At 37.9% G+C, this 24,704-nt stretch overlaps 2 protein-coding genes across 3 annotated transcripts; one reads left to right on the top strand and one right to left on the bottom strand.

The window, feature by feature from the left end:
* Positions 1 to 3: 3 nt before the first annotated feature.
* On the top strand, positions 4 to 17,345 carry LOC127434345 (BCLAF1 and THRAP3 family member 3-like). The gene is made up of 11 exons (XM_051687008.1): positions 4 to 242; positions 5,342 to 5,385; positions 5,499 to 6,041; positions 6,486 to 7,190; positions 10,870 to 11,039; positions 11,116 to 11,242; positions 15,119 to 15,176; positions 15,481 to 15,611; positions 15,844 to 15,940; positions 16,028 to 16,133; positions 16,325 to 17,345. The coding sequence occupies exons 2-10, from the start codon at positions 5,348 to 5,350 to the stop codon at positions 16,124 to 16,126; spliced, it is 1,968 nt and encodes a 655-aa protein (XP_051542968.1). The 5' UTR covers positions 4 to 242; positions 5,342 to 5,347; the 3' UTR covers positions 16,127 to 16,133; positions 16,325 to 17,345.
* A 138-nt stretch (positions 17,346 to 17,483) lies between these two features.
* On the bottom strand, positions 17,484 to 22,918 carry LOC127434353 (lipase member H-like). Of its 2 annotated transcripts, none has more exons than XM_051687034.1 (10): positions 22,866 to 22,918; positions 20,522 to 20,898; positions 20,141 to 20,249; positions 19,936 to 20,037; positions 19,366 to 19,455; positions 18,915 to 19,082; positions 18,624 to 18,713; positions 18,417 to 18,525; positions 18,150 to 18,323; positions 17,484 to 18,023 (listed from the first exon to the last, which is right to left on the bottom strand). In XM_051687034.1, exons 1-10 carry the CDS (start codon positions 22,915 to 22,917, stop codon positions 17,948 to 17,950), a joined length of 1,347 nt encoding a protein of 448 aa, XP_051542994.1. In that variant the 5' UTR covers position 22,918; the 3' UTR covers positions 17,484 to 17,947. The 2 variants fall into 2 exon arrangements, with proteins under 2 accessions (XP_051542994.1, XP_051542995.1); XM_051687035.1 differs by lacking the exon at positions 22,866 to 22,918 and adding an exon at positions 22,069 to 22,531.
* Between the last annotated feature and the right edge of the window lie 1,786 nt (positions 22,919 to 24,704).

The raw sequence follows: 24,704 nt of genomic DNA, 5'->3' as shown, positions 1-24,704 counted from the left end.
ATGAAGAAAAAACTGCTTGATTCTTTTCCGGATCAACCTTGTGTACGGCGTGCTGGGTCAAGTTGATCGTGTGAAGAAAATAAATACATTTGCAATCCCCTTGTATTTAATTCATCGCACTGATTCTGACTTCCACTCAATCTGTAATATAATTTATCTCGTTATAGTTCGTCCTTTCTTTTGCGTGAAACTGGTATTTTGGTGGACGCATCGTCTCGCAGTGTGGGGAAACCATAGCGCGGGTAAGTGCAGCTTACACCAATCATTATTACTCTATCATATCTTTTACCTTATAAATTCTGTTTTAAATGTGTATTTATTTATTGTTTTAATTAACTGTCATCACGCCTTGCTCTTGAGTCATCATTGATGTCCCATTGGCATTTTATTCGACTCAGGCCTATCTGAGAGCTGTTGTAGAAAATGAATAATGTTTTTATTATTTATATATCTGTATTATTTTTGTAAATGAGTGTCTCTTTCTTTTGCAGTAGTTTATTAAAAATATGTCGTATAAAATTGCCACAGTTTAATATAATTTGTGTTCCCTTTCTGTTGGGGTGTTTGATTTCAACTAATTTCGCCCCTTCAAATATTTACTATACTTCTGCCATATTAAAACTTACTGGACACTATTCATTGATATATATATAACTGGATCGCTGACGCAACGGTAAGCTGCCAGCTTGAGGAAGTGTTCGAGCGGCCATCTTGGTATGCCGAAACTCTCATACAGCATTAATGACTGACAGGCGAAAAAGACCCCCTGCCACCGTCTCTGTATACAACATTCGCATTTCGCCCTCTAGTGACAATAATGTTTAATTTGCTCGTTCTGGATAATATTTGTTAGGAGGGAGAAGATATAGGCAGATCAGATGTCTGAGCATTCACCTGCCCTGGTGTTCAACCTATCAATAGCCTAGTTTCCATCCACCTTTTGCGCTATTTTGTTATCGACAAAGTGAAAATGCGTAAAAAACAATTTGCGACATTTGCCGTCTTCTGCCCGTTTCCATTCAAATGGCCTTTTATCGATAAAAATGATGTGCGTGATGACGTCATGCCTAAAAAAGCACTTTGTCGCATATGTTTTGGTTTATCACAAAAGAAATCTGCCCTTAAGCCGTTTCCGTACAGAAATGTGTGTTTATCGCTAATTCGCCTCCCAGATGTCCCTAATTTTTTTCCTCCAAAGTTTTGGTAAAATGGGGAGAGTATTGAGACAATTCATTGAAATTAGACAGCTTACTGTCATTTTAATTTCACAAATAAAAGCAATCAAAAGGGATCAGTTGGCCTTCTGATACGACTGTAATATTGGTCCTGATGTTGCACCAATCGCAGGTTGCCACCAGTTCCGACCCAAAAGCAGATCATCATGGCCCTGTTCAAGCTGGCAACCTGCACCAAGTAGTGGGGGAAACTTTCGGTCTTCGTATAAGGAGTATCCATCGATGTCTGTGAATGCTGTGTGCACAGCAGAAAAATTGATGCGGTGTAATATCAGGTTTACATATGATACATTCCTGATATTCAGTAGGCTATTTTGAACATCATCTAATCTACAGCATTGCCATCACAACTGCATTATGTCCCACAACTTTTAATGACAACTGAACTTGATTGTCATCTAAAAATAATTTTAGCGTCTTAATGCAATTTACATTTTCTGAAGAAGCTCAGCAAATGTGATCCAAGGTAAAGAGGGTTATTTAAAATATTTAAACGTTTTAAAAATGTTCAAAAGCTAGTTTTCTGAAAGTGAACTCGGCATTGGACAAATAGTTCTGATAGTTTATAGTCTTGAAAAAAAGTGTAGAACATTCTGAGAATGTCATTCAACCGACTTTTTTCATCTACAGAACAGGGAAAGGCTAATTTAAATTTGTGTCAAGAAAAGGCATTTATAGGTCTAAAAAATATATTTTTTCGTTTGGTAATTTATTTAATTTAATACAGGGAATTTTGCCAGCATTTTTTCAAAAGCTAAACAATAATTGAATAGAATGTTAGTGTTCCAAAAAAGCACATTTATGCTTAGGGCTGCAACTAACAATTATTTTGATAATCGATTAATCTTCAATTATTTCTACGATTAATCGGGGGAAAAACTGATATGATAAAGGGCTTAAGGATTTGGTTTGATTTACATTACTGAATTCACGATTCTATACTCTCACAAAACTTTGAACAAAGCTTGAATCATGAAAAGTTACGTTTGGATTTTTTATTATTATTATTAGAAACAGTTCCTTGTAAAACTTAACAAAAAGTGCACCTCATTAAAGAGTAAAATGATCCATAGGGCATGGAGTGGGACAGAAAATCAGCCCAGCGGAGGACAATAGTGACACGAGAATAGAAATATCAATAATTCTGCCCAGCTGAAAAATACATAATTATGTTAGATACATATCCTTGTACACTGTCACTGATTACATACATTTAAGTATTTTATTATTATAGTTTTTCACTGATTACATGTTTCTAAACTATGTTTATGTGTATGTTTATCCAGTAAAATAATGTTTGCCATTGTATAAATTTACTAGTGAAATCAGACATTACATGATGTGGCAATATCAGGACCCTTAGCATTATTATACATTATATTCAGCATTATATACAGTTTAATACAGTACAATCATCTGTAAACCCTGTGCAAATTCACTATCACTCTTTAAAAGATGAGACCGGTGCACACTGTATTACATGCGCTTACATGGGCAGGAGAAAACACTTTAAAAACCGGCACACCTTGACTGCTGAGACTTCAGTCTGATTATCCATGAAAGCTGGACAGTTTAATCAAAATGATTGTGCTCCCTTTCTCCATTGTAATCGGTTTGATTGACGCGTATGTGCGCGCTCGCTTGCTCCTTAAAGTTTAACAGAGACTCGCTTGTGGTAAGAACAAAGAGTTTGGCGAAATACGTGGCTGATTTTGAATTCATAACATGTTTACATTATAAAACAGTAAAATGTAAGTGACGCGCTGGAGAGAAATAACTCTCATGCATCAAACAGCACAAGCACTCTGTAAACGCACCTGACGCAGCAACCGGTGCACATTAAACTGTATGCTTATGATCTTCTTTGAAGTGTTTATAAAGTGCTCTCGTGTGCTGGACAACTTGGGTTGTGTTTTTCCGCTACAACTTGTCTCCGTTGTTTTTCAAACGAGTTTTATCATGCAACACATTTTTCACTGGGCTGTTAAGTGACGTCACTGACGGGGCTTCTCTGTGCTTACTGCAAATATCCAACTAATCGATAATGAAATTCATTGTCCATGATTTCCATTATCAATAATTATCGGTTTTATCGATTAGTTGTTGCAGCCTTACTTATGCTTTTCTCCATGTATTGTGTATTTATTTTTAATTTAAAACATCTTTGTGCATAGGAATGTTATGTTTTTTGTATTTGCTAATTCCGTGACTGCCGTCTATTATTTTGAATGGTGTGTAAAAGCAACTTTAATAAATATACGGATGTCTACCATGATTAATTAATCGCAAACAGTGGCCATTCATTTGTTCTCCGTGCACTCGTCGATGTGCACTCCTGGAAGTGTCGTGTTTGCAGCATCGGATCTATATGCTGTTAAGATCATTCCATAATCACGTACAATAAATTGGCTTTCAAGGATGTATACCTTGTCGTCATGATTAACACAGGCTAACGGTTTGGGCAGATTCTGTCATGTGACTACATTTTTGCTTTAATGCCAAATTTCTCGACAAAAAGTGTTTCCAAACCAGTTTTTCGCAGCATTTGAAGTATCGACATAGAGTTTATGCGCTAGAGTTAAACAATATTATGTCGACACTTGTGAAATTTTAGCAATAATTTGCATTTCCATCAGCTTTATTTTGATGCGCTAAAACTTTTTCCGCAAAAAAATCCTTGGATGGAAACGTAGTTAATACAGCACAACGATCACCAAAGGTAGGAAAAGCTGTAATAGCTGCTTGTTTAGGGTGACAATACGTCCTTACCTCCAAAAGGGACTTCAAACCAACCGGGATTTCTAAATCGCCTTAAATGTCCGGGATTTGCTTGTTTTCATTTTGAAGTGCTCTCTGTAGTCATACATGGATACATGCCATAAATACGTGTTCGTTTGCCATTTAAACCCAGCGTATCAGTTTAATTTGAACCACCTTTGCTTTGCTTGTCCCCCCTCACTCTCTGTGCATGTGATAGAGGGAGAGCGCGCACTCTTATTCAAGTGACGGAGAACAAGGCACTTTTTGATAAAAATATAAAACAAGGAACTCTGAACAAACTCTTCGATTATCAAAAATTGTCTAAAATGTCTGTTTGTATCTTACCTCAGTTTCAGTGAACTTGTTTACATTCAGCTGATCTGTTTGCTGATGAAGTCCAAGAGGTGGATAGTTTCATATACTGTAGATATACATAACTTGCTCAGGTTTTCAAGAAGCAGTAAAAAATTCCAGACTTTATATAAATAATTACATGTGTAGGACGTTTGTGTTGTATGGATGTTCATGCAGGTTTCAGATATAAAATCGGTGATTATTGGATTGATTAGATGATTCCCTGTTAAGTCAATAGAGACATTGGAATGTTTGGGCATAGCAATATGGCGGCACAGTGGCTTCACTGATGTGACGTAATGAGCAATCCAGTTTTATATTATATATCAGTGAAGCCATGCTGTTTTGCCGGACATGTTCTAGTTAATATTAACTAATCGAATTACTTCTTTGGAAGATGTAGTTATCATTTCTAAATGTGTTTAGGCTGTTATTTTTTGTGAGATACAAATTATATTCATATTAGAGACAGGCAAATCACTGGTTAATGTGCAAGAACTGTGAAATTTTCATAAATGGAACTCTGCCATGGTCATGGGAAAACCTTGAAATCAAGGCCATAGGAACAGATTTTGAGGGTTTGGGGTTTGAACACCGAATACGACGGTTTGACAGCACTTAACGGGGTGCTGCAGCACCCCTACTTCCCATGGCTATGCTTGAAATATCATGGAATTGTGATTAAATCCTGATACAATTGTGATTTTATGCCCTGGAAAGTCTAATCTTTTTTTCTGATCCCCATTCTATCCCCTGGAAAGTCATGGAATTTAATAAAATCTTTCAAAGCCACAGAAATTTCTGTAGTGAATATTAATTGTTTCAGCATGGGCTAGACTAGAGCATAATGCAATCTCATTAAAGTAATAAAAAAACAACCAGATAAATCATGAAAATGTTGTGGAAATTAATTGGTCATCATAAGGTGTGGGAAGCCTGGGGACTGCATTTGCATAAATCGGGTCTCATCTAACAGTGTCTTGTTTTTTAAGGAGATAATGTCACGTCCGCGATCGAGATCTCCTGTATATTCAAGGTATTTAATTTAAACCAGACGTTTTGAGTTGGAGTTACACTTTAAATCATAATTTAGTTGTTCATTGCTGGTTTGGTTTTTAACAGCATATTGAACCTCTCAAATATCAACAGAATTCCAACCCTTCATGGGAGGAGAGCAGACAGATTCTTTGATGGCCAGATACGTTCATCAGTACAGTCTGATGCATGGAGAAACACAGAATATGACAACAAAGTAGAAAGTAACACTCACTGGAACAGAGATCCCAATCAAGGAGAGCAACATGTTGACCACTGGGCCAAATTTATTGATGCGATAGAGCATGCTCAAAAGAAGGGGGCTTCACCTACGTCCAGCTATCAGGTGCAGGGTGATAATGAAAGACCGCCCCATTCTCCAAGGAGGCTGCCTAGGGAGAGGTTACCTTCCCCTGATCATGCACGTTTTGATATGGAAGAGCATTACAGGATGCCATCACCAGTCTGGAACCGAAATGAAGGCCTTGATAAAAATATAGGCAGGCAGGAGCATAGTTCACAAAAGAACCACAAAGAATCAAGAGACAGGTCTTATCCAAGACATTCAGAAGGAAGAAGACATGACAGGATGGAATATGAATTTCATAATGAAGAACATGGCGATAAATATCATAAAAGAGGCTCCTTTTCTGAGAGGTACAAGAACAAATCTCTTTCCCGCTTCATGCATCTGACATGGTGGGAGAGCAACGAAGACAAGAAGATTTGAAGGATTCAACCACTTTCTCCATCACTTTCTGTGATGGATACAGATTTTTTAAATCTCATTCATTATGCCTTGAATTTACATTTTTACCGCTATGCAGTCAGTAATTTAACTAATTTAGTCTTCATTACTTTGTTGTTTGTTCTTTGAAATTACTTCGTTTCAGTTAACTGTCGTTGTCGTCTAATGGAACTCATATTTCTATACATGCATAAAACATCCTGTTAAATTGTACTGTTGTCTTATACTTTGCTCGTAATTTGGTTTTACTGTAGTTTCATTCTAATCTGGTTCAAACGTTACTTGCTCGTAACTACGTTTAACTGTAGTTTCATTCTAATCTTGGACAAATGTTACTTGCTTTTTTAATACAGGTCAACAAAGTCAGATTATATTGAGCATCATCCATCTAAAGGATTTACAGATTTTGGTCTGCAGGATGAGTACAGCGAACATCACAGGGGTTTTAGCTCGCATCGCGCACCTGTCATTGTGGAACATGATCACGGAATTTCAAAACAAGACTCAAGGAGTAGAGATCACCCAAGAACAAGTGGCCGTCCAAGGAGCAGAGATCCACCTAGAAGACGTGAGACCTCAAGGAACCGGGAACCTCATCGAGATAGAAGAGACCAAGGTTATCATACACGTACCTTACAAGGTAGGCACAGCGGACCACCAAACAGTGACATCCGAGAGGATTTAAGGAAGCAATACTCTTCTTATGGAAAAGAAAGTAAAGTAAGAGACAGAGCAAGACACTCGGATCGAGCTAGAATGGAGTCACATTCAAGAGACCCAGAAGGACAAAGGGAAATGGAGTTTAACGATATGAATGATATCGATTTGAGAACAGACAGGAGTGACAAAGAAAGAGACTCTGTCCGTGAATGGGGGAAGGAGAGATCTTCTCAAGAGAATCATGGGAGGTTGATGATGGGAAAACATGAGGTTCGTCTAAGACCTCAATACCAAAGGAATCTAAACACCAGCACTGGTCCTGTGCCGAGAATGGATTTCAGTGAACAGGAGACCCTCAAGATCAAAGTGGACATGAGTCGCCCCATCGGGCAAAGCAGGTATAGTATCATTGTTGTACCACTTTTGGTTCTGGTTGCAAGTTCATGCCTCTTCCTGTCTGTTGTCTCAACGTCTTGAAGACATGATGAGCAACAGTCTATGAATGGTGAAAAAGAACATCAAGAAGATTCTCTGGAATGTGTCACAAAGAATCCAGAAAACCCTTTGAAGAGCAATGGTCAAAGCATGGATTTTTGACTGAATTAAAGATCATACCAGGAGAAGCTTGCTGTAAGGATGGGAATGTTATGCATTTACATGTCCATTTGAATGGTTCTCTCCTTTATTTGGTCAAGGCTCCCAGGATATTCTGTACTACCCTCTGAAGAGCTTTAAAAGGAGAAGGATTTACAGTGTTGTGAGGATACTTGAAGATATCCAGCAACATCCTTGTGGATTCATATTTCAAGAATTTAACCATGCTACTAGAAGTATGAAGTAATCGGATGGAATGAGGATTGACCAGTTTTCTCATTTATAAATCTTCCTCTCTGAGTTCTATTCTGTTGGTGCCCAAACCTTCATTTCAACCTATGTAAAATCTTTTGGACTTGGAAGCCACCAGCGAAGCTCAAAAATATCAAGAACCTGGATAGCTTCAAGGCCCTGATGTTATGAACCATGGCTAATAGATCTTCAAAGGAGACTGACAGTAGAAGGACTGCTTTGAAGTTTACACTACAGGTGATGCCCAATGTATTTGGAGCACCTACAAACAATGTAAAAATCCCAGATGTCATAAGAAGTAAGATTGACGAAGATGACATTGCAAGATCCAGTGTGTTATTCCTTGACCCCAAAGACAAAGCTTCTGGGATTGGATCCTCTATGTTTTGCTGTCAGATGTACCTGTGGAATTGTCTTTGGAGAGGATGTGGTTTGATTTGCCTTTCAGTTTCTGTCTTCATTCAGAGTGGAAGTCATAGGACTGAATCACCATATTTGAAGTAAGGTAAGACGTAAATGAAGACCACTTCTTCCTGCTGATAAGTGCTTCATATCACTGGATAATTAGATGTCGGAAATATTTTACATGGTAGAATGATCTCCGGTTGCTAATGAAGAAGAGTTAAGGACGGCTCCACCAGTTAACCCAAATAAAGGTCAGTCTGCATACTTGTTGAAAGTTTGTTACTTCTCGGTTCTTCAAGATGATGTCTCCGCCAAAATACCAGTACCCCACAGTTTCTAAGCTCTTTTTATTCATTTCAGAACTGTATTGACTAAAGGTAAGTCACCAACTATACAAATTATCAACCACTGGTTTGAAGAATCTGTTTAGCATCATTAAAACTACTTTGCTGCCTCGATTGAAATCTAAAGTCGAATAGGTCTGCACACGTTCGTCATGTCCACAGTCTTCAGACTGGCTATCATTTGCTACAGATGGTTTCTCCTGTGGACAAAGAGTATGGGCTTGGTTTAAAGAAAGAAGAGGAAGCAGAAAAACAAGAACAAATTGACATCTGTAACTGGAACCAAAAACGTGTGACTGGACAAATGAAATGCACATCTTGACCTTGGTGTGAAGAAATTTGATCCACAGAAAGTCATTGAATGCCCCAGGCTCAAAGGATTATTCAGATATGTATGTATTTGTTGATACATTTGCAATTTACATTTGAATTGATGGACCCACCCAGCAATCAACCAACAATCTTCAACTGAGTGAGTGAGTGCTGGATTACATGTGGATGCAGCAAAGATGCTTGGGTTGAAGATGATACACAAGGTTATGTTTTCATTGTGTTGATGTCACAACATTTCACAACAAAGATGGAAAGCTGAGAAGCATAATCAAAAGACTCTGCTCAAATGTAAGAAAATGAACCAGTGGTGATGGTTTTGGAGCCATTGTCTATATTTTGGTTCAGCATTTCAGTTCTAGGAATCAGTCAAGGCATTTCAACAAATTATGAACATTCTGTCAGTAGAAATGGCTGTATTTTGTGTAGTGACACTGAAAGAATGCTGCTGGCACCTGAAAGACTCTTCAAAGTGACCAATTTGGGAAACATGGCAGAAACTTTATATAAGGATGTGTGGGACAGGCACAGTAAAGGAGGAGGTGGATGATGTGGTAAATGCAAATTGCTGAATAAAAACAACTGGAGTTCAAACAGTGGAGGAAGTGGTCGTAAAAACAGCACACCATAGGTTTGCCAGATGCCAAGGGAAAGTCTAGGATCTCAGCTGAACGTGAAGAGTAATGCATCGTTATGTCATTATCATCATATGAGGAAGAGAGCACTCCATGATAATTCTTAAACCCTGGAGATCCTCAAGACAGGAGGAATTCTGGAATTACCTAAAGATGAAATCCATTGTAAAACCTGCTCTTTTCATTGAGTAGATTGAGAGACTCAAAGCATCAAATGCTTACTTTAGATTTCTCTTGCTCACCTACCAAGATTTTGCACCCATACCTTCCATTCGGTTGGAATGTACTGTTTGAGATGTGTTGATGTGATCACCATGTGTTGACAATGTAGAACAATTAAGAAGCAACCTGAAGGACCCTCACTGATGGATGGAAACCTAGTGAGAGGAGAGGCATGAACTTCGACCTGCCATATTTGTTATTTACCGTTATATTTTTTTATATAACGGCATGGTGTGTACAATAGCAGTTAAGGTTTAGCCAACCTAAATTTGTACTTTAAGGGTTGTTTGGCATTCAGCATTCAAATTGCAATTATGACTTTGCATGGCTATTATTAAAATAAAAAAATAAAGTAATCCACTGCAGTGTTCAGATAAATAGGACGCTGCTTAACTTTAAGTATCTTGTATTTCCTTTTTGTGCTCCTTACTGTGCCACAGTAAATCAGCAGTTTTTTCACTTGAGGTTTTCCCAAATAACTACCACCTTTAATTTCCCTTGAGGAGATATTTTGCATTCATAAATGTGTGCTGTTGGTGATTTTGTCAATAGAAGGCGCTATATGACTGGTAAAAAGCCAATTGATTTGCATTAAATTAAAATGTTAAGTAACGAGAGAAATAACATTTTGTTTGAATATGGTGTTTGCGATTTAATGTTAATACTGATCTTTTATCTAAACATATGTTAAAGCTATGTACCTGATTTTATTCCTACAGGGAAAGATTAATAATGACTAAAAAATCCCAGGGCGTGCTGAGTGACTCCAGCCAGGTCTCCTAAGCAACCAAATTGGCCCGGTTGCTAGGGAGGGAAGAGTCACATGGGGTAAACTCCTCGTGGTCGCTATAATGTGGTTCGTTCTCAGTGGGGCATGTGGTGAGTTGAGTGTGGTTGCCGCGGTGGATGGCGTGAAGCCTCCACACGCGCTATGTCTCCATGGCAACGCGCTCAACAAGCCACGTAATAAGATGCGCGGGTTGATGGTCTCAGACGCGGAGGCAACTGGGATTCGTCCTCCACCACCCGGACTGAGGCGAATCACTACGCGACCACGAGGACTTAAAAAGCACATTGGGAATTGGGCATTCCAAATTGGAAGAAAAAGGTGAAAAAAAAAATAAATAAAAAAATAAAAATAATGACTAATAAATTAGATGTTTGTCTTGGAATATTCATTAAAAAAAAATCACTTTATACACCACAGCTCTTTTCTGTCTTCTCATTAATTTCACATTTTAGTGGAGGATTTTACACCTGAAATGGTTCTTGATAATATGTTGCCTGTTATTCAGTCATTTAGGATATTCTTCAGATAGGCAGTTATCACTGGACTTGGTCAATGTGGGTCGACAGCGCCTTGACTTCCTGCCTTTGCTGGAGCATTCTGGAACCTATAGAGAATCGGCGGTACATTCTGGGACATTTGCCCAAGAAATCATCACTCTTGTGCATCAAGTCAAAGGTCAGTAACCAATAAATTTGCCTGGTTGCATATTGTAGTTGAATCTTACATATGAACGGGTGCATTTGTTTTGCAGAAAATTGCTTTAAGGGTCAAGGGATCACACTTAACGATCGGTTCTCAAATGAACAGTATTATTCACTTCAGGATGAGTTTAAGGAAGAGGAAGAAGAAAAGGGATGTCTGGGACCAGTCCTGAAAAGGTAAATCTCTCAAGCCTCTGCCTTGTCAGAAAACATCAGTGATCTGATTAAATCTCAAATCATATTGTTTGTCATACGATGGAGACCAACAAGTCAACACAGGAAAGAATTAAACATTTCTTGGGCAGAGTACAGTGGGAAAAGCACATACACTATAAATTATACCCATTTGTGCATACTAATTATTCCAGTGTAAAATATCAGCGGCCCCTCACGTTTGCGAATATGTGCACTTACATTGGGGAAATCCCAGAGTTTTATGTAAGAGTGAAACCCCTCTATTGCAGCAGAATGGTCGTGATGGAAAGTTAAAGGAATAGTTCAACCAAAAATGAAAGTTCTCATCATTTATTCACCCTATGCCAGCCCAGATGTGTATGACTTTCTTTCATCGGCTGAACTCAAGATTTTTAGAAGAATTTCTCTGCTCTTTTTGTTCATGCAATGCAAGTAAATGGGTGCCAAAATTTTGAAGCTCCAAAAAAAAAAAAGTCAGTATAAAAGTAATCCATAAGACTGTAGTGGTTAAATCAGAAGTGATATGATAGGTGTGGGCGAGAAACCGATCACTTTCACATTCTTCTTGTGTTTTTGGTGATTCAGATTCTTCATGCATACCGCCCCCTACTGGGCAGGGAGAACAATTTCAAGCAAAAAAGGACTTCTCATCATTTACTCACCCTCATGCCATCCCAGATGTGTATGACTTTCTTTTGCTGAACAAAATTGAAGATTTTAAGAGAATTCTCAGCTCTTTAGGTCTATACAGTGCAAGTGAATGGGTGCCAAAATTTTAAAGCTCCAAAATCCACATAAGGGGAAAATAAAAGTACTCCAGACGACTCTGGTGTTTAATTACATATATTCTAAATTTATTTGATAGGTTTAGGTGAGAAACAGATTAATATTTAAGTCCTTTTTTTATTATAAATTCTCCTCCCTGCTCATTCAATTTCCACTTTCACTTTTTCATTCTCCTCCTGTTTTTGGTGATTTGCGTCCTTGTATATCGCCCCCTAATGGACATGGAGGAGAATTTATGACAAAATGACTTAAATATTGATGTGTTTCTTGCCCACACCTATCGTATCGTGTCTGAACACGTGCATTTAACCACTGGAGTCAAATGGATTACTTTTATGCTCCCTTTATGTGGATTTTGGAGTTTTAAGATTTTGCCACCCATTCACTTGCATTGTGAGGCTGTACAGAGATGAAATATGCTTCTAAATATCTTAATTTGTGTTCTGCAGAAGAAAGTAAGTCATACACATCTAGGATAGCATAAAGGTAACTAAAGCATTTTTGGGTGAACTATCCCTTTAAATATTGATCTGTTTCTCACCCACACCTTTCATATCACTTTTGAAAATATGGATTAGGGCTGGGACGATTCATCGACGTCATCGACTACAGAAATACGTCAATTTGCATAACATGCGTCAGTGCGTCGCAGAGGAGTAATTAAAATGGCAGCGCCCGGTTTAAGCATGGATTCCCCGAAGAACAAGCTGCAGCTAAAAAAAAACTTGCCCACGGTCATCTAAAGCATGGGAGTATTTTAGCCAGAGACCCAACGATGTGGTGCTGTGTAAGCTATGCAAATTGGAAATGACTTATCACAGCAGTAAAACCGCCATGAACGAACATTGTCAAGACGGCAGCAAGGCAGCACCGTAAGTCCTGTTTACTTTTTGTCCCCACCCAAGCATGTCATATTAGTATTACAACACGTGTTTCTGTTAGTAGTAGTCACTTTAAATTGATTTTGAAATGTTTCCTCATCGCCCCCATGTTAAAAGTAATTTCTGCACCGCTGCTAACGTAGTGTGACCATACTTCCTCTTTTTTTCGGACCTTAAAAAAGCGTCCGGCCGGGATTCGGCTTTAGTTGCATTATGATGTGCATCTGGTCTAATACTTCATTGTGTGTGCGCGCATATTTGCATTGCTTTAACCCCTTTGTAAGTCCCGCCTTCTCGCACACCAATTGGTCAATTATAAGAGGCTTGCAGCGACTATTGGCCAAATTCCTGCCTGTCAATCTCTCCGCAAACGCTCGAAGCGCTGTTGTGTTTGGCATCAAACAGTTGTTTGACAGTAGCAGCAAATGACATATGAGTGGATACAGTGCCCAAATGAAAGTGCAAATTTATAGAAGATTTGCCAAAAAAATTCCCATGCTTTCGTCCAGGTCGAGATCCGTGGGAAGCAGAATGTATGACATGTAAAGCTGGCACTTATGTGTCAGTTGCTAATAAAAGTGCAAGTGATTTAGAAGCACACATTAGCTCTGTGAAGCATAAAGGGTCAGCAAAAGGTGAAAGTTCATCAGGTAAATTAATGGACTACTTTTTGCGACCAGGTAAAATTATCAAATTGCTTCATTTTCCATGGCCATTCAAAATAATACTAATAGTTAATGAAGGTACACTCATGGCATCAAATAATTTATTTTTAGTACATGGACATTCAAAAGAATGTTGGAAATTTTTATTTATATATATATATATATATATATATATATATATATGTGTGTGTGTTATGCTAATAGTGTCTTTTTCATTCTATTAAAGTTTGCATTCATAGTAACACTGTTTTTTGTTGCAGAATAACCCCCTGCAGTGCACACTTTTTCTTGTACATTTGTTTGTGTTTAAGAGAAGATGATTTAATAAAATATTGAAATATTAATGAGACAAGTTTTTTATATTTTGGGTTAATTGTTATATTAATCAAGTAATAATTATAAAAAATCTTTAGAATAATTGACAAATTATTCGTTAGATTAATCGACTAATCGGAAAAAGAACTGTTAGATTAATCGATAAAAAAAATAATCGTTAGGTGCAGCCCTAATATGGATTGAAACTAGGGATGTTAATGGTTGATCGAAATTCGATTAATAATTTGCTTAAGCTTAACGATCGTCGATTAATTCATTTCAGGATAAATGTGTTCTGAAATAAAGCCAGCAGACTTTGATAAGGCTGCCTATACAGTCTTCTGCCACTAGATGGTGCTTGCGGGCTGCACGTCATTATCCGGTTCATAGAAGACGCACCGATGCCAGACGAAGCGGGCTTAATGTAAACAACGTTGCAGCGTTTCTCTTTAAATGAACATGAATGTTTTCTGCACTCACCTTGATAGTGTGTTAAAGTACATGACAACAAGCTCTGTTGATCTCCTTGTTTCATCCCAACCTACAATTACGTCAGCGATCACCTGGAACGCACGAAAGTTCATTCAGCTGACATCTCACTATCGTCACCTTAGAAACGGTATGTTAAGTATCATGTTTACGCAGCGTGTTATGATTCGACTTAATTTCAAATAAAAAAATATGGTCCGAAATATCCCACGATCCACAACGTGAAGTTGTGAACTCGGACATGCATAAGTGATATATCTTGTATACAAGCTATTTTTAACAGTAGCCTAATTCATTAATAGTCATTAAACAATTCACGAATTCGTACTAAACACAGACTAAATCTATTAAAATACACTGAGCTAAGAATATTTTAGGAGGAAAATGCCAATACTTGCATTCCTTAAGTGTATTAATGTAAATTATATTTAAACAATAGGCAACATGCACATTATTTGGAGTCTTCCATGTGCGTTTTGTGATATTAACGATTAATTAATCGTTAATTTCCACAACAATCGATTATGAAAATGTCTGAAAATTGACATCCCTAATTGAAACACTGGAATTGTATGGAACGGCACTTTAACACCACTCACAGTAAGCCGCTTTCTGGTGTCCATGTAAAAGTAGTCATTTTATTTTGGGGAGAGGTGTATATTCATATGTTTGGAAGAAGTTAAAAAAGAATAAGTTTACATTTTTTTCATTTCTTATTGTAGACCACTTGGAATGCCTTCATCTGAAACTCAGATCTTCTGCAAGATAGGGCCAGAACGGGTAAGTTAATCTTTGTCAGATCCATATTGTCATTCCTGCATAGGAAATAAGAGAACGTTTTACAAACAGACCTTGTCCACACTATTACCTTTTTGGTTAAAAGCTCTGTTTTCCGTTTTCAATCTGCATCGTTTTTTAAAGAATGCAGTACCAGAGAACATTTTCAAAAGTCTCAAATGCCATTATAGTATAAATGAGAGGCAGGTCGTAAATGAAAATGTGTTGGTGTAGACATGGCCTTAGTAATTTGCCTATCAAATAGAACAATTATTAATGTTGGCGCAAATGTGGATATTTCTGCCAGCTGCATAGTCGACAGCTTGTCCCTGACCCTGGTGACCTCAGGTATGACCTGGAGCGAAGAAGACAGCAGCGACTGGAAGGTGTGAAGATCACCATTGCTGGGGGCAACTTTACTCAAATGGCACCTGAGAGGTATGGACTTTAAAAGTGTTTCCATTTTCATTATCTTGAGACCAGCTTTGCTTGTTGTGTTTTTATATTGGTTTGTAATTAAACTTTCAAGCATCAGGTGAATTGTTTTCATGCAGCGGTATTAAAATATCAGTTCAGTGTTTTCAGAATGTAGCGTCTTAGCAAATGCAAAAAAAATTGTCATCTGCATCTCTCAAAAGCATGATGTCATATGAATAATTAATTTCTTAAGTCAAGAGAGTGAGCCTCTCTACATGAGTGAGGATCCAGAGGAGTTGGAAGGGAACTTTGGCTGGTCTGAACAGGCACCTGAACGGCCAAGGCAATGGGTGAGTTGTGTCTGTTTCTTGTTTATGTAGAATACGAATATTTCAAGAAATGTTGGATGTTCATCTCATGACTCTCTGGTTCATCAGAATGGTCCTCGTCAAAGAATGGCTGCACCAAACAGACAGAACTTCAATCCGAGGGAAAATTCCAATCGCAACAGCAGACCACATGGAAGGAGGACTTGAAACAGTGGTTAGAGAATATTTTTGTCTTTTTGTCTTATTCCTTGATGTATTTATTGAAGTATGACTTGAAGTGACTTTTGCAAACCTTTTAACAGTAAATGTTACGTATTGTTTTACACTTCATATATTTTGAATTATTTTCTCCACTGCATGTTTTTTCACTTTATATTGCTAATAAAAAATTATTTTCTTTTGCAGGTGGCACTTCATGAAAAAAAATTGACATTTCAAATCTGAGGTCGCTTAAAGCACATTGTTCTTTTGCTGTTTCTGTTTTGTTGGTGGTTTAGTTAAAACCACAAAGAACTTGACTAGTTTTCTGTACCATTTGTACACATTGACTTTTTCTGCACCTTCACCGAGACAACACTAACGGTGATTTTCCAGATATCTTTTTCATCTGTTTTTGACACCCCCACTACCGTTGTTTGATTTTAAACAAGTTGTCAATTTAGTATACATTGTATTCTCTTAGGATCAAAAGGAACAAAATAGGAAATGTCATACGGGAGGTCATGGAGATTAATGATCACCTGTTATCCGTAAAGACCTAAGCCTCAAGTATACTTCATTTTTTGTTTTTTTGCGTGCTGCTACATCCCTGACATCATCAGCATAGTCCACGTGCTGTGTCTGCATCTGTGCATGTGTGTGGAGTTCACTGTACTATATAGTATCGCAAAGCAATTGTAGTGCACATTCGTTGAACGCATCCGAACAGGCTCTCTGTCAAAAATATACAAGAGTGCTCGACTGCACGCCGACGGAATGGCGGATGTAAAAAAAAATTACTAAAAAAAGAACAAAAACATACTCTAACCTTAATACTTCTACCCTGCAGTCAACCTGGAACATTGATCTTACAACTTCTTGATTTTACACTTGGTTTTCAGTTGAACTAGTTGAGAAATAATTTTTTCTTTATTATCCTATGGATTCAACTGTTACAGTTGAAATATTTTCAGTGCTTTGCCCTCTTATTTTGTCTGGCTTATCACCTGATATTTAGAAAAAATGTATTTGTTTGTAGAGATGTATCCTTGCTGTACTTTACATATTCAATTTCATAGCAGTATGCAACACAGTCAGTTTTGCTTTTATACTAAAATGCAGACTTTTTGTTGTACCTACATATGACACAAAATAAATGCATATTCTCTGAATTCCTCTGTGTAAACTCCGATATTAGAATTTCTTCTGTAAATAAAATGTATTTGTGCCAAAAATGTTCAAAATTGATGCTTCAGATAGTGTTACTGTACATACGGGCTGACAAGTCTACATTTATTTTGCAAGATAGATAATGCAAAAGCTGTACATGTTGAACATCTTTACAGTAGAATATTTGGATTATATTGGTAATGACAAACCATACGCTGACTGTACAGTAAAAAAAAAAAAATATTTCAACATAACATTAATTTGTTCAAAAAATACAAAATTGTATTAATTACATTTGTAAGGAAAATATAATCTGACCATTCAAAACTGCACTGTAATTCAGCCATGAACGCAGCATCTGGAATAACAGATCAAATACTACTACACAACTGCTCTGAAAAATCACAGCAGTAATATCTCAAACACAAGGCACTAAAATGTATCTCAAGTGTATTAAGTGTCTCAGATGGTGAGATCTTGTAGTTATCCTCAAAGATAATTTGTACCAATACCCACAACCTTCTAGGTGTGTTTGTCCTATTTAAACACAGACAGTCACAGGCTGACCAGCTTGGAAATTATGGCCTGGAACTTGTTAGTCCTACTTAAAATGGCTCTGAGTTGAGAGAGGCATTTTGAGATGATTTCTCACAGATGAGATTAATTACAGGGCAAAGGTTTGAAGGACACCTCCGCATTCTCCTCTAGAATAATGTCATATCGACACATTGGTGGCCTGTTGGGGACATGAAAAGATTATGCGATTAGATAACTGTCAGCATGCAGCATTTGTTTCTTACAAGTCCCAATTGCAATGTTTAGGGAGACAAGATGGACAGTAACAGAGAGTGTTGTTGTTCACCTGTTCGGCTTTTCCAATTGTGATATCCGAATACGAAGCAGCCTTATCTTGTAGCAGGGTCCGATAATATTCCCAGTGACAATCCGCAAAGAGATTTTCTGAATTGGATCTAGATCTTCATCAAACTGGGCAAGTAGTCGAGTGGATGTATACTGCTCAAATCGCAACAGCTTCCTAAATACAGACAGAAAGAGGACTTTGTTTATGGACATTTGAAAGAAATAACATGAACATGGGGTAAAAGGTTTATAAACTCATTATACATACTGATCAATCCTTGTTTGTAATACATTTTTTCCATTGTGCAGTTGGAGTATGACCACTCCCCAGCGAAGAAACTGGTTCCAGGTAACTAGGTCCACTCTGTAGCTTGTCTCTTTTATAAAAAAAAAAGAAGAGAAATCAGAAATATTGCACAAACTGCCTTTGAGAAAACTTGCGCAAAAAAACCCCATTATTGTCCTGATAACTCACTGGTGTAGGGGAGCTCTGCCGTAGTTGAGAAAAAGGCTCTTGTTTGCCCCAACCTGAAGAGCGTATCTCTCCACTGACTCATGTCATAACCTGAAGATTAACAACATAGGTGTTAATATTACAGTATATGATGGCATTGTTTTGTTTTTAAAGATTCAAATGTCTATAGGAACTGACTTTGGGAGACGCCTCTTACAAGTTATATTAAAAAGTTATTTGATGGGAACTTTTAAAATAATCATAGTAATCATATTTTTGTGTGTGTTGGCTAAATATTGGGAATGCTTTTACCTAGAACAGGACAGGAAGCAGGCTTGAAGGTCTCACACTGCAAACACTGGCCAATCAGGAAGTCTGTGTATGAGGAACAGGGGTATGCTGTAAGGTTACAGGTGTGGTTCAGAGCACACAGGTACAGGAAAACAGACCTCTGGTGATCACACACGAAATAAGATTTCCCTGTGGAGAAGAGCACAAATGAGATTAGATCTTAGCCATGGGGTAAATTAACATCCTTGTTATAAAATCAATCCCATTGTGTGGATTACATAATTAAGACAATCTTAATTACAAAGGTAGGTACATTTATATGGAAACATGCTTTGGTAGAATCATTTCATTTATCCTTATAGCTTTCTGATTTGGTTTTATTTTGATAGCATTCTGTTTGAGGCTCATTCATAATTTAGACCTCATTTACATGTTTAGATCCTGATGTCTTCCAGATCTTATAAAGACTGACCTGAGAAAATGGTCTTGGGACAGCCGGGCTGATCTAATCCTCCATTGGCATAGAAATCAATATGGCCATGGGTTCCTCTAAGGCCAAAGGCTGCCACAGGAAACAGTACAGAATTTTAAGAGTGATAGTATTAGGCTGTTTAAATTTAAAATAGCACACTTTTGGTAAAATTTTTGCAGTATGTGTAATGTGCACATAATGTGAGTATGCAAATTTGCTGTATGTGTAGAATGTCCATATGAAATTCTACATTTGCCAAAATGTGCAGTATACAACAGATCCTACTGCAAAGAATACTGCATCCCTCAAAGCAGTGTGCTCGATCTTTCATTTCCAAAGTGGACAAATGACCCAGTAGCAATATCGTCCAGGATTTTTAACATCTTTTTTTTTTTTTTAACTCATTTTTTGATCAGACTGCTAAAAGTTGCCACAAAATTGTTTTTAAATAATATGCAGTATGCTAGTATTCAATTTCAAAAATAGCCTTACACAACTACATGTAGATCTTCATATTTTAATGTACTTTTTTTATATCAGTAGCTTGATCGCATGCTGTATTATGCTTACAGTTCATATCTGTGTGCAGCACATCAACAAACTGGGCATCAGTTGGATCAAGGCGTTCCTCAGGGGGAACACCAGCAAACATTGGCCCCGCTGGGTCAAGACCTAGTTATTTAAGTGGGGAAAGAAAATATTTTCTAAGTTATTGAACAAAACTCTTTAAGGATATTAGAACAGGTTTTGTTTCATTTGCTCTCGTGAGTCTCACCTGTGATTCTGCCCACTCTTCCACCCAGCATCGCCCCAATGAACCCAGCCACATGTGCGCCTAGGCTGACCCCAATCAGGTGGATGGAGTCAAGAGATGCTCCCTCTTTCTGAAAGAAATATAGACTTCACCACATCTGTTCATTTGGCAGACATAACTGAGCAAACAATTTACAACTAGAAAGTTTGAATGTTTGCTGAGAAAGGCTTGCTTGAAAAGTTAAAATCAAGTTTAAAAGGCCTTGAATTTGGGTGTTACATAGGCTAGATCGATGGATGATGGATGAATGGCTGGATGGATGGATTTTTCTTTGCCAAGCAAACATAACCCTATGGGCACAATATTGTAACCCCAAAATTCTAAAAGTCACATAACGCTCACCTCCATGCTCTCTATGAAGCCAGTGATGTTTGCAGCTGCACGACGTGTATTGGCCACAGCTGTGAAGTAGTTAAGGTTGGCAGCCCCTCTGTTCCAGTCCACTACCAGGATGTTCATGTCTTTCTGTGCTGCTAGCAGGTGCACAATGTGGTTGATCCAGATGGGTGGTGCACCTGTGGGTCGGTACCCATGTATGACAAAAGTTGTGGGTCTGGTCACGTCAAACAGGGGCTGTTGAGTGAAGTTATGGTGGGGAAGCTCTTGACCACACTCTAGGTTGGCACGGGTGTAGAGGAGTAGACGCACATCCAGATATGTCCCCATGAATGACTCGTGGAAATACAGATCAGTGAAGTTGTCGCACTCACTGTCCTGACCTAGAGACAGAAGAAACATTTACTTCTCTGTTGTGTATGAGAGGGATTATGCTGTTAATTATTGAAAAGAATAATTGTTATGGCTAATTATACCTTTTGTTTTTAGAAACAGTTTTGTGTTAGGATCAACAGCTAAGTCAGGAGAATAATCTATCCATCTTTTTTTACACAGCTCTCTGGAATACTTCATTCTGATTGATCAGTTGTAGCACTCTGCATTCAATCAATCACTGTGCCTGGCAAATGATTTCCTATGTAGCTGTACTTCTACAATGTCTCTTGTATCACTCTGCAGTTTTTGTCTTACCACATATGTAATACAACAATTTCATCTAGAATCTTTATTTCATGTCTTCTTGTCATTATCAGAAAATAAATCCTGAAAGACCACCCTGATGATCACCCTGTCAGATCACTATGAACAGAGTGTATTTTGTTATTAAATCAGCTCACTGTATATTTTCCCTTACAACTACAGCAAAGCCAACATAATGTTATTCTACAAACTTTTTTTTTTTTTTTAATTCCAAAATTGCTGACTGTAACTCATGGAGCTTACAAGCTACATCCACAAAACTAGGCTTAGACCTTCATTCTGTTCTGTTATGTGTGATGTCTTTTTTAAGAGTTTAGACTTAAGGCAGTCACACACTGGACGAGAAGCATGGGTAGGACAGGACGATTCGATGCGGTGCAGTTGGCAGTCCAAAGTTGTGGATCTAGTCACCATTCACACAAAAGTTACAAAGGTTTTTGTACTTCTTCAAAAATGAACAAAGTGACGACGTGTTTGCTGGTGAGTGTATGAAACTGGTCTGCATATATATACATATATATATATATATATATATATATATATATATACACTGAAAAACCACCTGCATAATATTGTGTTCGTCCCTCTCGTGCCACCAAAACAGCACCAACCCGTATCTCAGTATATCATTCATCCGAAATCTTAGCTCACTGACCTAACCACCGTGAACTAAGCCTGTGTTTTAGTGACCCAGTTTTCCATTCCTCATAGTCTCTTTTATTCCCACTAAATATCAAAGTTTCATGCTTCTATGTCTCTCCATCTCCCTACATAACATCCTCCCAGTCCTGCAGATCCTTAGATAATATCTAATTTGTCTAGCTGACATTGTTTTGAAGAACATTACACATTACCTCTCAGGGTTTGCCGTGGAGATTCCCGGCCCTGGAGATGATCTGAGCTCTGTAATTAGCGTGCACGTTGAAGGCACAATTGGATCAGGCTTCTATAAAAAAAGCAGATCATCCCACCTCTTGTTCCACATGTTTCTACAAACCTTTTGTTTTCCCTTCAAATTCTTTTGATAAGATCTTTTGACCTAATTAAAACCAAGTACGCAGATATTATGAAGATTCGTCTTTTTATATTTTAACATTGTTTCTGGTTGGGATCAATTTTTCCCCAGTAAAGACACATTGTAGGAAAAACCAAACAACTGGCAGTAATGTATCTCTTCAGTGTGTATACCAGTCAGAGAATCTTAGCCTGTTTAAATTGTACCCATCTATGTTATATGTCTGGGCTTTCTGGGACCTCAAACACAAACAATGTAACATTACTTGGTGGACAGTTGAAACATGTTATCAAGTTGAAATTTTGTTTATTATCAGTTCTTATAAAGATTGCGAAAAGTCAGCCTGATACTTTAATGTGAAGTATATATTTTCTGAGCTATTAAAATGGTCTTGGGTCTCTCTGACCTCAAACACAGCCCTTGTTTAAGCTCATCACACAAGAAAATAAATAAAATATATTCAAAAATGAAATCATCTCATGGAGCAGTCTTTACCCTTATTTAAAAAGCATATTCTCCTGAACACAAGTAATTTTCAATTTTTAAGTCACCTCCAACAGACAAGGAGAGTCAATGAATCTGACAGCTAACCAACTTAAATCTAAGTAATCTGTTGAGACCTGTTCTGTCTCTTACCTTTACAAAGCATACAGATGCTCACCAAACTCAGGAAACGCCTCAGTGGCATCCTTACCAGGAAGTGAGAGAGAGGTCAACAGAGGGAAGGATGTGAGGGATTTCAAGAACACTGATAAATAACAGTGGAGTGTATGTAGTAAAGAAGAGAAAAGAGCGAGGGATAGTCATGGAGGAGGGGTAATGGGTGGGGTGAAGGAGATTGGACAAGATCACAGAATACTTGCTCTGTGGTTAGTGCAATATTGTGGTAAGTCAGCAGGGCAGCTTAGAACTTTTTCCAGAAAAGTATAGATAATCACGAAAAGAAAGATTTGGTGAAGACTAACAAGACCTTAATAAAGAAACTGAATCAGGACACTTGTACTATAAAGCTCTAGTACTCTAGCAGTGGCTGTAAACTGGTTTTGTTTCAGGACCCAGATTTTATACAGGACATCATATGGCCACCCAGCACAGCACAAGAATTGTTTATTGTACAAAATTAAAAACATCCTTAAAAGAAAACATTTAAATGTATTTATATTACCATATACAGTAAATCATATCTGATTTGTCAACCTAACATTGTTTTGAAGAACATTACACACTACCTCTCAGGGTTTGCCGTGGAGATTCCTTGCCCTGGAGGTGATCTATGCTCTGTAATTAGCATGCATGTACAAAAATGGAACATTGTGTATTTATATTACCATAAACTGCATAAACCCAACATTATGCAAAAAATATTGACATGTTTGGTTTCCATATGTCTCTTGAATTATAATGGTTTCATGCTCTCAGCAGACAATATTCAAAGCACAAAATACTCATGCTGCTTTCCAATCCTTCCGCTCCGCATCAAGGTCCACGAGGTCACTCATAGATGAGGAATGGTTCTCTTTTCAAACTCCAGTGAGAGGGCCACATCAGCAAAGATATACAGTATATTTATAGCATTGCAGGCACAAGATGTGGCTTAGCAAAGCATACCTTGCCAGCAATACATGTATGTAATTTTCACATTGCAACCATATACACCGATCAGCCACAACATTAAAACGACATGCCTAATATTGTGTAGGTCCCCCTCGTGCCGCCAAAACAGCGCCAACCAGCATCTCAGAATAGCATTCTGAGATGCTATTCTTCTCACCACAATTGTACAGAGTGGTTATCTGAGTTACCATAGACTTTGTCAGTTCAAACCAATCTGACCATTCTCTGTTGGCCTCTCTCATCAACAAGGCATTTACGTCCACAGAACTGCCGCTCACTGGATGTTTTTTTTTTTTTTTTTTTTTTTTTTGGCACCATTCGGAGTAATTTCTAGAGACTGTTGTGCATGAAAATCCCAGGAGATCAGCAGTTACAGAAATACTCAAACCAGCCCATCTGGCACCAACAATCATGCCACTGTCCAAATCACTGAGATCACATTTTTTCCCCATTCTGATGGTTGATGTGAACATTAACTGAAGCTCCTGACCTGTATCTGTATGATTTTATGCACTGCACTGCTGCCACACAATTGGCTGATTAGATAGTGGATGATTGTTGGTGCCAGATGGGTTGGTTTGAGTATTTCTGTAACTGCTGATCTCCTGGGATTTTCATGCACAACAGTCTCTAGAATTTACTCAGAATGGTGCCAAAAACAAAAAACATCCAGTGAGCGGCAGTTCTGCAGACAGAAATGCCTTGTTGATGAGAGAGGTCAACAGAGAATGGCCAGAATGGTTAGAACTGACAAAGTCTACAGTAATTCAGATAAGAATACAATTCTGAGATGCGAGTTGGCGCTGATTTGGTGGCACGAGGGGGACCTACACAATATTAGGCAAGTGGTTTTAATATTGT

This window comes from Myxocyprinus asiaticus, chromosome 44, assembly GCF_019703515.2.
Source record: "Myxocyprinus asiaticus isolate MX2 ecotype Aquarium Trade chromosome 44, UBuf_Myxa_2, whole genome shotgun sequence".
NCBI classification, from domain to species: domain Eukaryota; kingdom Metazoa; phylum Chordata; class Actinopteri; order Cypriniformes; family Catostomidae; genus Myxocyprinus; species Myxocyprinus asiaticus.
This window is presented reverse-complemented; position numbering and strand designations above follow the sequence as displayed.

Excerpts from the sequence above, each read along its gene's own strand:
- LOC127434353 (XM_051687034.1), bottom strand. The coding sequence starts at position 22,917 with ATGCCACTGAGGCGTTTCCTGAGTTTGGTGAGCATCTGTATGCTTTGT. Across the intron at positions 20,038-20,140 it reads AAGAGTGGGCAGAATCACAG|GTCTTGACCCAGCGGGGCCA; the intron begins GTGAGACTCACG and ends TTAAATAACTAG. Across the intron at positions 18,714-18,914 it reads TGCTTCCTGTCCTGTTCTAG|GTTATGACATGAGTCAGTGG; the intron begins GTAAAAGCATTC and ends GTTAATCTTCAG.
- LOC127434345 (XM_051687008.1), top strand. The coding sequence starts at position 5,348 with ATGTCACGTCCGCGATCGAGATCTCCTGTATATTCAAG. Across the intron at positions 7,191-10,869 it reads CGCCCCATCGGGCAAAGCAG|TCATTTAGGATATTCTTCAG; the intron begins GTATAGTATCAT and ends CCTGTTATTCAG. Across the intron at positions 15,941-16,027 it reads CTGAACGGCCAAGGCAATGG|AATGGTCCTCGTCAAAGAAT; the intron begins GTGAGTTGTGTC and ends CTGGTTCATCAG.